Raw genomic sequence first — 15,314 nt, 5'->3', positions numbered from 1 at the left:
AGCGCCGTTTGTTGAACGCCAACCAAAACCGAAACTCTTCCTCCCAAATTTCTAATCTCTACAAGCTGCTCAGTCTAAAATTTATCCCCAAAATCCTCCATCAAAAGGGGCTAATTAAAAACTTTTATTCCACTGCCTTTGGTGAACAATGGCTCATTGTTTTGTTCTCTCCGCCAGGACTGTCAGAGAACACCTGGGCGAACAGGAAGTGTCCATTACTCTGACCATAGATTCACTGGAGGAGGTAGATCTGGGTAATTATTCCTGTTATGCGGAAAACGGCAACGGGAGAAGACAAGCCAATGTACAGATTGGGAAACGAGGTAACACATTCAGCCGTAACACACATGAACTCAACCGACTGAGTCATACCAGCTGCTTCTCATTTAAAGGAACAGTTCACACAAAAAAGAAAACTCTGTCATTTGTTTGTAAGACTTTCTTTCTTGGATGTTTTGAAGAATGTTAAGGCTGCTTTTTTTCAGACAGTGAACGCAGAGAGTGTCCAGGTGCTGTCAAATAAAAAATCACCATAAAAACAAATAAAAGTGCAATCAAATGAGTTCATATGTCATAGTAGTTTGGTAAGACAAAGTGTCTTTGTACAATGAATAGGTGGCAATATAAGCCATTCACTGAAACTGTGTCAGTATGATCGTTTAATGTTTTATAAGTCCATTATGCTCAGTAATATTGTGAAATATTATCACAATGTCATATATTAATATACTTTAAAATGTAATTTATTTCTGTGAAGACAAAGTTGAATTTTAGCATATTTACTTTAGTCTTCAGTGTCACATGACTCTTCAGAAATCATTCTCATATGCTGATTTGCTGTTCAAGAAACATTTCTTAAAATCATTTGTTATTCCTAATATTTTGACAGCCCCTAGTCACCTACTGTATACAATTGAAGTCAAAAGTGCATACCCAGGTAAAAAAAAAGTGCACTAAAATACACTTTATTTAAGTATACTTAGTACACTTTTCAGTAATGTACTAAAAGTGCTCTATTTTCGCGCACTAATTTTGTACTTATTGTACTAAAAAATAGTATTAAGTATATTTTAAGATAAACTTAATACCATCTAAGTGTACTCAACTGTGCTATTTTGAGACACCATGAAGATGAACTAAAATGTGCTTTTAACATACTATCTCAGCATTTCCAAATATGTATTTTGTTACCACTTATAATAGAATTGAAACATATTTCATAAACCTTTAAATATACTAATTAAACATAAAAAATAAACTTATTGATTATTTAAAATACATGAATAATATATAACAAATGTATACAAAGCATATTTATAATGTATTGGCCACATATTTTTATTAATAAAAAATACATTTGTTGATTATTTAAGTTAGTATATTTAAAGGTTTATGAAATATGTTTCAATTCTATTTTAAGTGGTAACAAAATACATTTTTGGAAATGCTGAGATAGTATGTTAAAAGCACATTTTAGTTCAATTTCATGGTGTCTCAAAATAGCACAGTTGAATACACTTAAATGGTATTAAGCTTATCTTAAAATATACTTAATACTATTTTTTAGTACATTAAGTACAAAATTAGTGTGCGAAAATAGAGCACTTTTAGTACAGTACTAAAAAGTATACTTGCTGTACTTAAAATGTATTTTAGCACTTTTTTACATTTTGTATTTTTTTAACATATTACTATTATACTTTAAACTATTCTTAAATATATTTGTAAATGTTTAAAATGAGGGTTCAAGTGTACTTCTAGTTGTAACTAAATATATTTTTTAAAATTCAGATATAGTATGTTAAAAGCACATTTTAGTTCAATTTCATGGTGTCTCAAAATAGCACAGTTGAGTAGACTTAGATGGTATTAAGTTTATCTTAACATAAACTTAATACTATTTTTTTAATACAATAACTACAAAATTAGTGTGCGAAAATAGAGCACTTTTAGTACATTACTGAAAAGCGTACTAAGGGGGTAGCCGTGGGGGCAGCCGTGGCCTAATGGTTAGAGAGTCGGACTTGTAACCCAAAGGTTGCGGGTTCGAGTCTCAGGTCCGGCAGGGATTGTCGGTGGGGAAGGTGAATAACCAGCACTCTCTTCACCCTCAATACCACGACTGAGGTGAGTCCCTTGAGCAAGGCACCGTACCCCCAACTGCTCCCCGGGCGCCGCAGCAATGGCTGCCCACTGCTCCGGGTGTGTGTTCATGGTGTGTGTGTGTTCACTACTGTGTGTGTGCACTTGGATGGGTTAAATGCAGAGCACAAATTCCTAGTATGGGTCACCATACTTGGCCTCACTTCACCTCCTTCCTTCCTTCCTTCCTTAAGTATACTTACATTAAAGTGTATTTTAGTGCACTTTTTTACCTGGGTAAATAAAGTGTGTTTTAGTGCACTTTTTTTTTTTTTTTTTTTTTTTACGTGGGGGGACCTCAAGGCAATAACGTTTTGTTAGAATTACCACACTCAAAAATCAGTTTAAGTGTTAGTGCTAATAATGCATTCATATTAAGTGTACTTAAGTACAACTTTTGAGAATTTGGACTTCATTTAATGTAAACTTAAAATTACCACACTCAAAATCAATTTAAGTGTCAATGCTTATAATGCATTCATCTTAAGTGTACTTAAGTACAACTTTTGAGAAAATCTACTTCTACTACAATACATTACTAATAGATTTTTTATATATTGACTTATTTTAAACTTAGGATTAGTAAGTAAACGGTCTACTAAAAATCAACTAATGTTTAAAGCATTTAAAGCACACTTTTGAAAAACACACTAATAAAACTCTTTTGTATATTTTTTCTGTAGTATACTTTATTTTAGTACACTAAAAATTTAAGTATTACTGGTATTTAGTATACTTTTTTCAAGTGTACTAAAGTCCTACTGAAGTATAAACATACTTTTAATTAGTATATTTATAGTGTATAAACATCACACTTTTATTTAACAAAAAATGTATTTGCGGGTGTTTAAGTGTATTTTCATTGCATTTAAGTATGTATTTTTTTCACCTGGGTACACCTTGCAGAATCTGGAAAATGTTAATTATTTTACAAAAATAAGAGGGATCATACAAAATGCATGTAATTTTTTATTGAGTACTGACCTGAGTAAGATATTTCACATAAAAGACATTTACATATAGTCCAAAAGAGAAATAGTTGATTTTATAAAAATTACCCTGTTCAAAAGTTTACATACGCTTGATTCTTAATACTGTGTTGATACCTGAATGATCCACATCTGTGTTTTTTTGTTTAGTGATAGTTGTTCATGAGTCCCTTGTTTGTCCTGAATAGTTAAACTCTCACTGTTCAAACGCTTACTGATGCTTCTGAAGGAAACACGATGCATTGAGTCGGGAGGTGAAAACTTTTGAACAGAATGGAAATGTGTACATTTTTCTTATTTTGCCTAAATATCTTTTTTTTTTTTCCTTCAAAAACTACAGAAGATACTTTTAATGCATCCTTTTTCTTTCTAAAGCATCAGTGAGCATTTGAATCTTCTGTAATATTAAACTTTTGACTTCAACTTTATACTTTTGCTGTATAAAAAAAGAGCAGCTCGGACATTCTTCAAAGCTGCTCCTTTTTTGTCCCACAAAAGAAAGTAAGTCATACAGGTTTGGAAGAACATGAGGGTGAGTAAATGATGACAGGATGTTCATTTTTGGGGTGAACTATCCCTTTAATGTGCTGTGGGATTTCTTTACATAAACAGCACAGCATGTTCCTGTGTCTCCCTCCTCTTCTCTGTCTCTTTCTTTCTCTCCTTTCGGGAAATGCATCAGCATCTAAAATTCACTCTCTTTTAGAGAGAGCTGCTTTGAAGGCATCCTATCTTCTCTTTTAATGGCAGTTCAGAGGAGGAGACGGTTTCAGCAGTTCAGACACATTCTCTCCCTCTCAGCCCAACTCAAAACTCATTCAACTGTTCTCACACACACACACAAATGAATAAACACACACTCTCCCTCTTTCAACTCGTCTTAGCCATACACACATATTTCTGCAGATAATCTCAAAGCCACACACTCACAAACACGCACACAAACCAAATCTCCCATATGCACTTCCTCTCTCTCCTTCAGCTCATTGCTGAGCACACAAACACACGCTTTCACAATCTTTCAGCTTCTCTAAAGCATCTGAGTGTATCTTGTGTGTTTTCCTCCATTAGCTGTAGCGCAGAGGAGCTTTGAACAATATGAACATCATTAGCACTTAATCATTCTGAAGTCATTTTGCATTTCTCACCCCTTGTGTATGTCCTTAGCGCAGCATGAATTTCCGTGCTGGTCCAGGCTGGTTTGGTGCTGATCTGGCTGGTAGATTTGCTAGTGATGCTAATTGACAAAGAAAGTCTTGTCAGTTTAGCTAGATGCCAGCACACTTAGTACCCTATGCTAGGGACCACATAAATAAAATTCTTGAATCTGAGTAGAATGGAATCTTCCAACTAAAATTGCCATGGTTACAGAACTAATGAAATAGTATTCTAGGCTTAGAATGCCTCTGTAATAGAATGCCACATTTGCTTCCTCCATGATGGATTTCAATTTGATTTTGAATGATAGCATACTCCTTTAAAGACAGACCTACTGTGAGCTACAAGGTTGTTAATTAATAGTGTAATTAAAGGTTTTTTTTTTAATAATCGTGTTTAACATCCAAATTCCTAGTGAAAAATTAGATTTTGCAGTAAATGTACATACAGTACATACACCTTGCAGAATCTTCAAAATGTAAATTATTTTACCAAAATAAGAGGGATTATACCAAATGCATGTTATTTTTTATTTAGTATTGACCTGACTGTCACATAAATACATTTACATATAGTCCACATGAGAAAATAATAGTTGAATTTATAAAAATTACCCAGTTCAAAAGTTTACATACACTTGATTCTTAATACTGTGTTGTTACCTGGATGATCCACAGCTGTTTTTTGTTTTTGTTTGTTTGTTTAGTGATAGTTGTTTACGAGTCCCTTGTTTGTCCTGAACAGTTAAACTGCCCGCTGTTCTTTGGAAAAGTCCTTTAGGTCCCACAGATTCTTTAGCTTTTCCGAATTTTTGTGTATTTGAACCCTTTCCAACAATGGCTGTGTGATTTTGAGATCCATCTTTTCACACTGAGGACAACTGAGGGACTCATATGCAACTATTACAGAAGGTTCAAACACTCACTGATGCTTCAGAAGGAAACATAATGCATTGAGAGCTGGGGGGTGAAAACTTTTGAACAGAATGAAGATGTGTCCATTTTTTCTTATTTTGCCTAAATATCTTTTTTTCCCCATTTAGTACTGCCCTTCAGAAGCTACAGAAGATACTCACATGTTTCCCAGAAGACAAAATAAGTTACATTTACCCTGATATTCGAATTCAAAACTCTTACTGCATCGTGTTTTAAGTATTAAGAATCAAGTGTATGTAAAGTTTTAAACTGAATCATTTTAATTTCAAAAATCATTTCAAAAATAATAAACTATCTTTTATGTGAAATATCTTATTCAGGTCAGTACTAAATGAAAAATGCATTTTGTATGATCTGTCTTATTATGGTAGAATAGTTTACGTTTTGCAGATTATGCAAGGTGTACGTAAACTTTTGAATTCAACTGTATATTCAAGGTTTTTCAAATAGTTTTTTTTTTTGCTTCAAATAAAAGTAATTCTGTGATTTACCTCATAGCTGCTTGTTTTGGCTCATGGCTTATAGCCCTTAAATGAAGACTTTTTTATTTAAATTCCTTTGGGGATAAAATATTGGGAACAAATACAGAACCTAGGCTGCTGAAAAAGTGGATGGGTGTATTGAATTTTTATTCTCTTATTCCAGCATTTATGTTACTGCCACAGTATTTTTCACTGTCTCAAGGGTTCAAATGTATGCTATGCTAATTTTAATGTATTCCAAGAATATTTGTAATATATTTTCTCTCTCTCTCTCTCTCCATTTTGTCTGGTGTGGTTTTGTCTCTCTCAGTGGAGCTGATGTACACTGTGGAGTTGGCTGGCGGACTGGGTGCGATTCTTCTGCTGTTGGCTTTGTTATTGTCTGTGTATAAGTGCTACAGGATCGAGCTGCTGCTGTGCTACAGGCATCACTTTGGTGGGGAGGATACAGACGGAGGTAAACGGCACACACACTCCCCCTACAGGAGCTACTGAGCAAAGCACTGCAGCAATTACATATTTGTTTCTAACTGTTACTACATGTGATTAGTAAACTTACAACTGTTTTTTTTTTTACATTAAAAGCAATGTAATATTTATAGAACATACTGTTAAATCCTCTATTCATTGTTTCTTTCTTTCTCTTTTGTTTGTTCTTTTTAATGTTGATTTTTTTTGTTTATCCATTTATTCGATTTTTTTTTCATTATATCCTTTTTTTGTTTTTGTTCATTTTTAATTAGTTTTGTTGATTCATCTGTTATTTATTTTGTTTTCTTTTGTTTTTTGTTTTCTCTGTTTTTTTCTTTCTTTCTTTATTAGTTTGTACTATTTTGATGGTTTGTTTTTCCTTAATCTTTTTTTCTTTGTTTGTTATTTTTTGTTCTCTTTTGTTTATTCATTGATTTGCTTGTTTTTTCTTTTTCCTTTATTGTTTTTCTTTGATTGTTTCATTGTTGCTCCTTTTGTTCTTGTACATTCATTTATTTGTTTATACTTTCTTTTTCATTCATTCTTTCTTTTGCATTTCCTTTCATTTGTTTTCCCTTTGATTTGTCGGTCTTTTTCTTTCTTTCATTTTGCACTTTACTTGCCATTTGTTTGTTCTTTTTCATTTGTTAGTTTTTTGTTCTTTTGATTTTTTGTTTACTCATTCATTTGTTTTTTTTGTTTTTTTATTTTATCTTTTTGTTGCTTTTGTTCTTTTTTTAATTAATTTGTTTTGTTGATTTGTCTGTAATTTATTTTGTTTTCTTTTGTTTTCAGTTCCACAATTTTCTTTCTTTCTTGTTCATGTGTTTTATTTGTTTTTACTTTTTTGATGGTTTGTTTTTCCTTAAACTTTTTTATTTGTTTGTTCTTTTTGTTCTCTTTTGTTTATTCATTGATTTTTTCATTGTTGATCTTTTTGTTCTTCTACATTAATTTTGTTTATTCTTTCTTTTTCATTCATTCATTCTTTATTTTGCATTCCCTTTCATTTGTCTCTGTCTTATTTTCTGTTTTTCTTTCTTTCATTATTCTCTTTTTTCATTCATTTATTTTTTGCATTACCTTTCATTTGTTTTCTCTTTGATCCTTCTTTCTTTATTTCTTTCTTTCTTTTTTCACCTTAATTCTTTCATTCTTTCTTTCCCATTTGTTTCATTTTTTATTCATATATTTGCTTATTCTTTCATTTTTCATCATATTCTTTGGTTTTTGATCTTTTTAATTCACTTGTTTTGTTCATTTGTCTGTTATTTTTTTGCTCTCTTTCTTTTATTCCATAATTTTTCTTTTTCTTCCTTTTTCATGTTTGTTTGCTCTTTTTTGATGGTTTGTTTTTCCTTATTCCTTTTCATTTGTTTGTTCTTTCTTTTGTTCGCTTTTGTTTTTTCATCGATTTGCTTGTTTTTCCCCTTCATTTATTTTTCTTTGATTTGTTTATTGTTGTTTCTATTGTTCTTGTACATTATTTAATTAGTTAATTCTTTCTTTTTCATTCATTAATTTGTTCTTTTGCATTCCCTTTTGTTTTCCCTTTGATTTCTTTCTTTCATTTTGCACCTTAATTCTGTCATTTGTTTTTTGTTTTTGTTTTTTTTGTTCTTTTGATTTTTTTTGTTTTTGCTCATTTATTTGCTTATTTTTTCTTTTTTGTTTGTTTAGTTTATTTTTCTGTTATTCTTGTGATATAGTTTTACATATTTGTTAGTTGGGCTTGTTTTCTTTATATATGGATACTGTAATTTTAGTTTAATTGTGCTGTGTATTATAATTGTAATAAAGGATTGTAAAATTTCAATTTATTCTTTTTCACTTTTCTCCTCAGAAAATAAAGAGTATGACGCGTACCTGTCCTACAGTAAGGTTGAGCTGGATCAGTGGGGTCAGGAATTACAGGAAGAGGAGCGCTTTGCTCTAGAGATTCTCCCTGATGTCCTCGAGAAACATTACGGATACAAACTCTTCATCCCTGACCGAGATCTCATTCCAACCAGCAGTACGTGAAAACGTGTGCTTTTTGTGAATGTATGTCTTTGTTAGTGTGTTTGTAAATGTTGTCTTAAATGTTTTAAAACACTTTCATTAGCACACAAGGTTCACAGAAATGTCACAAATAGTCAGAGGAATTAACTCTTGTGAAGTTTTAGAAACATATTCACAACAATCGCAAAAGAAAATTGCGCAGACAGAGATTTGACAAACAGCACTAATTGTACAGAACTAATGAAAACTCCTCGATCATTCATAATGAGGTGTGACATTTTCAGCTCATAAACATGATAGCAGCACTGGATTTATCTTGCTTCCTAATACTGCAAAGTAATTTAATCATTTGCAATTAAATCTAATTAAACTCCCTCATCAGCATTAATATGACCAGAAGGCCTTATGTTGACTAGAAAATAGCTTGGCTAAAAACTGTTTAGTTTTAAAACCAAAATGTGGCCAAGTACAATAATAATACTATAACTGTCTTTGTTTCATTGCAAGCCATCAGAGCCAGTTTATGTGACACGGTGTGTTTGTTTGCATCATATGTCAGGTGTTTTTGCCCTGTATGTGCGCTGTGTCTGAAAGCTGAATGTTTATGTCCAGGTATGAGCAGTCAGCATTACCAGGATGACACACATCTTCTTAGAGGTACAGCTTTGTTTGAATGCAAAAACATGCGTGCACTCATGTACGGTGCATGCAGACTGTTTCTTCATGAATGACTGTAGTCGTTCTGTCTTAAATGTGCGTTTGTCTTTATTTTCGGTCCTCATGCGACCTGGTATTTTGGTATCACAGTTTCTTTCTTTTTCTTTTTTTCCCGTAGCGTACATAGAAGACGTGTCCCGCTGCGTAGACATGAGTAAACGCCTGATCATCGTGCTGACCCCGAGCTACGTGCTGCGTCGCGGGTGGAGTATATTCGAGCTGGAGTCCCGTCTGCGCAACTCTCTGGTTTCAGGGGACATTAAAGTGATCTTAATCGAGTGTGCTGATCTGCGAGGAGTCATTAACTACCAAGAGGTGGAGGAGTTAAAACAATCCATTAAATGCCTGAGCGTGGTGCACTGGAACGGCTCGCAGAGCAACAAGCCCGGCTCACGATTCTGGAAGCAGCTCCGCTACACCATGCCGTACCGCCGCCCCCAGCAAACCCTCACCAATCACGCTCTGGACGCCAGCGAACCCGGGCCCTTCGCCGACTTGCAGACCGTCTCGGCCATCTCCATGGCCACGGCCACGTCCGCCGCCTTGGCGCCGGCTCACCCCGAGCTGCGCCCGTCCCTGCGGAGCTCGTACCGTTCGCACTCACTGGCACGGCAGAAACACTCACACTACCGCAGCTACGACTACGAGCTGCCCTTCACGCCCGGAGGCACGCTGCCGCCCCAGCACACCTACTGCAACCTGCCCCTCACCCTCCTGAACGGCCAGCGGACCGTCAACAACAAGAACATGCGCCAACACAGCCTGGACGAGCACCACGGCAACAACGCCATGCTCCCGCTGCTGCCCAGAGAGACGAGCATCTCCAGCGTCATCTGGTAGACACAGAGAGAATCCGAAACGCATCCGTTTGGGCCGCCTGGCACACGCAGGACTGAATACGCTGGCATACAGCACAGGACTCAATGAGGTTAGTGGTTTCCTGTGAGCGAAGTGATCGTTCTGTCCACGGTCTGAGGATGTGAGTCTTTCGGGCATTGATCCGGCAGCGTTGGACGACGTAGTGCCGTATCCGTAGGCGTGAACTGAGCATATAAAGTCACACCACATGGAGGTATACAGGGTCTCGTGTAGATGTTAGCGTTATATTTGTAGCACCGCTGTCTTCCTGTCTCCATGTTCGGTTTGATCACACCATCTATTTTTACTCGTTAACGCTTGATGCTTTTGTTTCGTCCCTTTCTCCTTTTTTTAGGTTTGACATGGACATTCAATTGAGATTTTTTTGTTTTTTCTACCTTCTTTTGGACTGAAATATTCCTCGTTTGATTTGAGCTACTGTCGTTTTGCTCGGACGCTACTGCGTTTTGTTCCCGTCCCTCTTTCTGTTGTCCGATGTAAGGTATGTATTTATGGTTTTAATTGCAAAATTTTCAAGAAGGAAATATATTACAAATTATGCAAAATATACGAAAGCCTAAAGGGGTCGACAGAGGTGATCAGAGAGCGGCGCTGTCTTCTTTGACAAGAGGAGCGGTACCATTTCTCAAATATTAAGGGGATTTTAAATGATGAGAAATCTATTTTTATATTTGAAGAGTGCTGATTCTCTCTAATACACAGGGTCAATGGGACAGTGGGACTGAAGACTCTCTTATTTGTGAATTTGGGTATTTTATACAGTTTGCTACGTTGTTCTCATCTGTGGAGAAAAGGAGAAAAGTTTTATGTTCACTTCTCAAACAATAATCGACTGCATTTTTGTTTGTGTTTTTTTTTTATGTTCATAGTTTAGGACTTTTGATCCACAGACAGACCTTTTCACCTCTTTCACATTTCTAATCTGTTTAACTCTCAGTCTGGCATCTTAACACACTGGTTACATGCTTGTCTTTTTCTCCTCTAGCTGCTGTGTGACTCAGATACATGCTGGCATGTTTCGCAGAGGAGCACAGGCCTGTATACTCGCATTCTAGCATAGAGTGTCAAATAACTCCGCTTGAAAACATACCATATGATTTAATAAATGCCCAAAGTCAACATGTATTTGTTGTATCTTGTCTAGGGGTTTTCCTGAGCTAGGGGTTTTCACTTATGGCAGCATGTACTGACTCTAAAGGGGGAAAAACACAAAGCTAGAATCAGAACCAAGAGGTTTTTTGACAGTAAAAAAAGAGGTCTAACTGTATAAAAACAAAAGAAGAAACAACAACAAAAAAAATCAGAGACTATTCCTGTAATTTCTTTTCTCCTGTTTTACTTTGTTCCTTTTTTTTCGAAATTCAGTTGCAAAAAAAGTTGTTTATAAAAATAATTAGAATTATGTATGAATGTTTACCTCTTGAGTATGCATAGAGACTAGTTGTGTATCCTGATTTGAATATTTACTGTATTATGAACAACAGCTATCACAGAGAGATGTGTGATCTCTCTAGAGGCACAATCATTTTTCTTTTTTTATATTGTTTCTCACTGTGTACAGTAAAGTCACAAACCACTATAAGCTGGTCGGTGAAATTTTGTGTGTGTGTGTGTAACGGTATTTACTACGTTATGGGGTCCAAATGTCCCCACAAGGATAGTAATAGCAGTCAATTTTGACCTTGAGGGGACATTTCTTGTCCCCATGAGGAAATAAGCTTATAGACCAATTCGGTGTTTGCAAACAATGATGATGGAGCTTATCTGATGGCAGAAAATGACAGTTTTTGAACTGAAAGCCATGGAATAAAAGAATAAATTTGACTTTATATTTCAAATTTCTGACTTTATTCTCACAATTCTGAGATTATATCTCATTTCTTATAAGAAAAATCAACTCTTCTGTTTTTTTTTTTCCCCCAGAATTGACAAACTTGCTATTGTTGAGTTAAATTAAGTTATAAAGTCTAAGATACAAAAGATAAATTTGCATTTGTGGAGGAGAAAACGTTAGAATTGTGAGATAAAATAGGTAAATGCGAAAATATGTAAAATGCTATAGATTAAAATAGTATTTCATACTCTAACTGGAAAAAAAATTGGTCCTCTATGAACTGAAAATTTATGTTTTAAATGTAGAGTAATCATAGCGGGTTTCATCCATAGTCTGTTTATTTAAACATCTGCGTTTAACTTCAAATGGTGTTTTTGATGACAGTATTCTATAAAAAATGATTTGCATTCTAATTTCGACATCCAAAGCAGGGGCGCCGCTAAGGGGGGGAAAGTTAGGACAATTCTAAGGGCCCACGCACTTTAGGGGCCCCCAGAGATCTGCTTTGGTGTGGTAGAGGGGGCCCAACCTCATATTTTGTCATAGGGCCCAAAATTGCGAGCGGCGCCCCTGATCCAAAGAAACACACTTTCTTCTCTTATTCCATGGATTTTGCCCATTTCCCTTCACTTATTACCAGTGTTTTTCTGCCACCACAATGTGTGCGCAGCTGCAGGTGACGTAACTGTGACGTCTACTCCAAATTGGTCTATAAATCATGTAGAATGAATTGTTTTGAAAATCTAAAAATGCATAAAGTCTCCTGTGAGGGGTAAGTTTAGATGTAGGGGGACAGAAAACAGTTTGTACAGTAGAAAAACCATTACGCCTATGGAATGTCCCCATAATGATAGGAATACTAATGTGTGTGCGTGCGTGCGTGCGTGCGTGCGTGCGTGCGTGCGTGCGTGCATGCGTGCGTGTGTGTGAGTTGTGTCAGGCCTGGTGTGAATTCCTTCACAGTGGATTGTCTGTATAAGACACTTATATTTGAGAATCAATCATAAAGTTTTAGGTTCTAGGTGAGTTGCTAAAACTGAGTATTTCAATTATGCTTCTGAACAAAATGCTGAATACTGGATACTACAGTGGAATAAGCAAAAAATCATTTTATATCATATGCATATGAATGCACCTCTTTAAATAAAAGAGAAAAACAACATCTAATGCACTTATTTCTGTATTACTACAGACTGTGACATCTCAAGAGATTCTATTTTGTGCTTTATAATCTTTTGAATTTATTATAGAATGGATATGAGTCCTTGAAAATGGCATGTAGACAGATACTATAAATAAATATTTAACATAAAAAGACTTTAAGTATTCTTGAACATAAACAGACATTAAAATAGAAAAGTGACATCCTATCACATAATTACTGCCATTGCGACACTTTGCAGTAAAGTTTAATTCAGTAACTTATGTAGGTTAAAATGAAAATGTACTAAACATTTTCTCACCCTCAGGCCATCTAAAATGTAGATGAGTTTGTTACTTCATCAGAATAGATTTGGAGAAATTGAACATTACATAATTTGCTCACCAATGGATTCTCTGCAGTGAATGTGTGCCGTCAGAATAAGAGTCCAAACAGCTGATAAAAGCATTACAAAAATTCAGATGACTACAGTCAATCAATTATAGTCTAAAGCTGTGTTTGTAAGAAACAATGTGTTCTTTAAACCACGACTTTCAGCCAAAAAAAGAATCTATAATCCATAACAACTCTTCCTCTAAAGAAAAAAAGTAGATCCCCTGTTGTTTTTTCACTTGTAAATGGTGCTTAATATGTACATATTTTTATCCTGATTCAGACAAGACAAGCTTTTCACAGGGGTAAGCAAGATTATAGATAGAGGATTTGTATTTTAGCCTAAAGCAATGGTTTTAAGTAAAAAAAAAAAAAATGTGGATTGATTTTTTTCCTGTGCACACATTCAGCTTTTCACTTCTCTAAAACATTCATTGATGGACTGAAGTTGTGTGGATTACTTGTGGATGTACTGTGATGTTGTTATAATCTGTTTGGACTCTCATTCTGACGGCACCCATTCACTGCAGAGGATCCTTTATTTGAACAAGTAATGTAATGCTAAATTTCTCCAGGATCTGTTGCAATGAAAAAATAAACTCATCTTCATCTTGGATGGCCAGAGGATGAGTATGTTTTATTTTTTGTACTATTTCTTTAATGTTAATTTATAAAAAATGCTATTGTTAACTTTTAATTCACATTGCTTCATAAATAATATATTAAATGATGTTCATTTATACATACATATTTATATATACACTTAAAACAGTGAAAATGTAATAGTATATATAGAAATTAACATTAGCTGTTATGATTCTGTTTCTGATAAACTAGTTTTTAACAGTTTTTTTGACAGTAAGATTTTTAATGTTTTTTTAAATAAGTCACCAAGCCTGCATTTATTTGATCCAAAGTACAGCGAAACAGTACAATTTTTAAATATTTTTACTATTTCAAATATTTTAAATTTATTCCTGTGATTTAAACTGCATTTTTTGCATCATTATTCCAGTCATATGTTCCTTCAGAAATTATTTCAATATTCTGATTTGCTTCTTATTATTATTATTATTATGTTGAAAACAGCTGAGTAGATTTTTTTTAGGTTTCTTTGATGAATAGACAATTCAAAAGAACAGCAATAAATAGAAATGTTTTTTAAGAGTATATATTATATAGTATATTATATATTATAGTATATATATATATATATATATATATATATAATTACTTTTGATCCATTTAAGGCATCCTTGCTACTTAAATTTACAGTTGTGGCCAAAAGTTTTGAGAATTACATAAATATTGGAAATTGGAAAAGTTGCTGCTTAAGTTTTTATAATAGCAATTTGCATATACTCCAGAATGTTATGAAGAGTGATCAGATGAATTGCATAGTCCTTCTTTGCCATGAAAATTAACTTAATCCCGAAAAAAACTTTCCACTGCATTTCATTGCTGTCATTAAAGGACCTGCTGAGATCATTTCAGTAATCGTCTTGTTAACTCAGGTGAGAATGTTGACGAGCACAAGGCTGGAGATCATTATGTCAGGCTGATTGGGTTAGAATGGCAGACTTGACATGTTAAAAGGAGGGTGATGCTTGAAATCATTGTTCTTCCATTGTTAACCATGGTGACCTGCAAAGAAACGCGTGCAGCCATCATTGCGTTGCATAAAAATGGCTTCACAGGCAAGGATATTGTGGCTACTAAGATCGCACCTAAATCAACAATTTATAGGATCATCAAGAACTTCAAGGAAAGAGGTTCAATTCTTGTTAAGAAGGCTTCAGGGTGTCCAAGAAAGTCCAGCAAGCGCCAGGATCGTCTCCTAAAGAGGATTCAGCTGCGGGATCGGAGTGCCACCACTGCAGAGCTTGCTCAGGAATGGCAGCAGGTAGGTGTGAGCGCATCTGCACGCACAGTGAGGCCAAGACTTTTGGAAGATGGACTGGTGTCAAGAAGGGCAGCAAAGAAGCCACTTCTCTCCAGAAAAAAACATCAGGGACAGATTGATCTTCTGCAAAAAGTATGGCGAATGGACTGCTGAGGACTGGGGCAAAGTCATATTCTCCGATGAAGCCTCTTTACGATTGTTTGGGGCATCTGGAAAAAGGCTTGTCCGGAGAAGAAAAGGTGAGCGCTACCATCAGTCCTGTGTCATGC

At 34.9% G+C, this 15,314-nt stretch overlaps 1 protein-coding gene across 2 annotated transcripts in view; it reads left to right on the top strand.

Moving 5' to 3' along the window:
• Positions 1 to 12,763, top strand: part of il1rapl1a (interleukin 1 receptor accessory protein-like 1a) — a 133,740-nt gene extending 120,977 nt beyond the window's left edge. The window contains exons 8-12 of one of the 2 annotated variants that reach the window (XM_073845599.1): positions 178 to 323; positions 6,017 to 6,163; positions 8,021 to 8,191; positions 8,791 to 8,835; positions 9,014 to 12,763. In XM_073845599.1, the coding sequence (XP_073701700.1) occupies positions 178 to 323; positions 6,017 to 6,163; positions 8,021 to 8,191; positions 8,791 to 8,835; positions 9,014 to 9,735 (1,231 nt within the window). In that variant the 3' untranslated portion in view covers positions 9,736 to 12,763. The remainder of the gene's footprint in view (positions 1 to 177; positions 324 to 6,016; positions 6,164 to 8,020; positions 8,192 to 8,790; positions 8,836 to 9,013) is intronic. The other variant, XM_073845600.1, reaches the window with a different exon arrangement.
• The last annotated feature ends 2,551 nt before the right edge of the window (positions 12,764 to 15,314 follow it).

The sequence above is a fragment of the Garra rufa genome, chromosome 8 (assembly GCF_049309525.1).
Source record: "Garra rufa chromosome 8, GarRuf1.0, whole genome shotgun sequence".
In the NCBI taxonomy this organism is placed as follows: Eukaryota; Metazoa; Chordata; class Actinopteri; order Cypriniformes; family Cyprinidae; genus Garra; species Garra rufa.
Note: the sequence above shows the minus strand (reverse complement) of the source record. Positions and strands in the feature narration are given on the sequence as shown.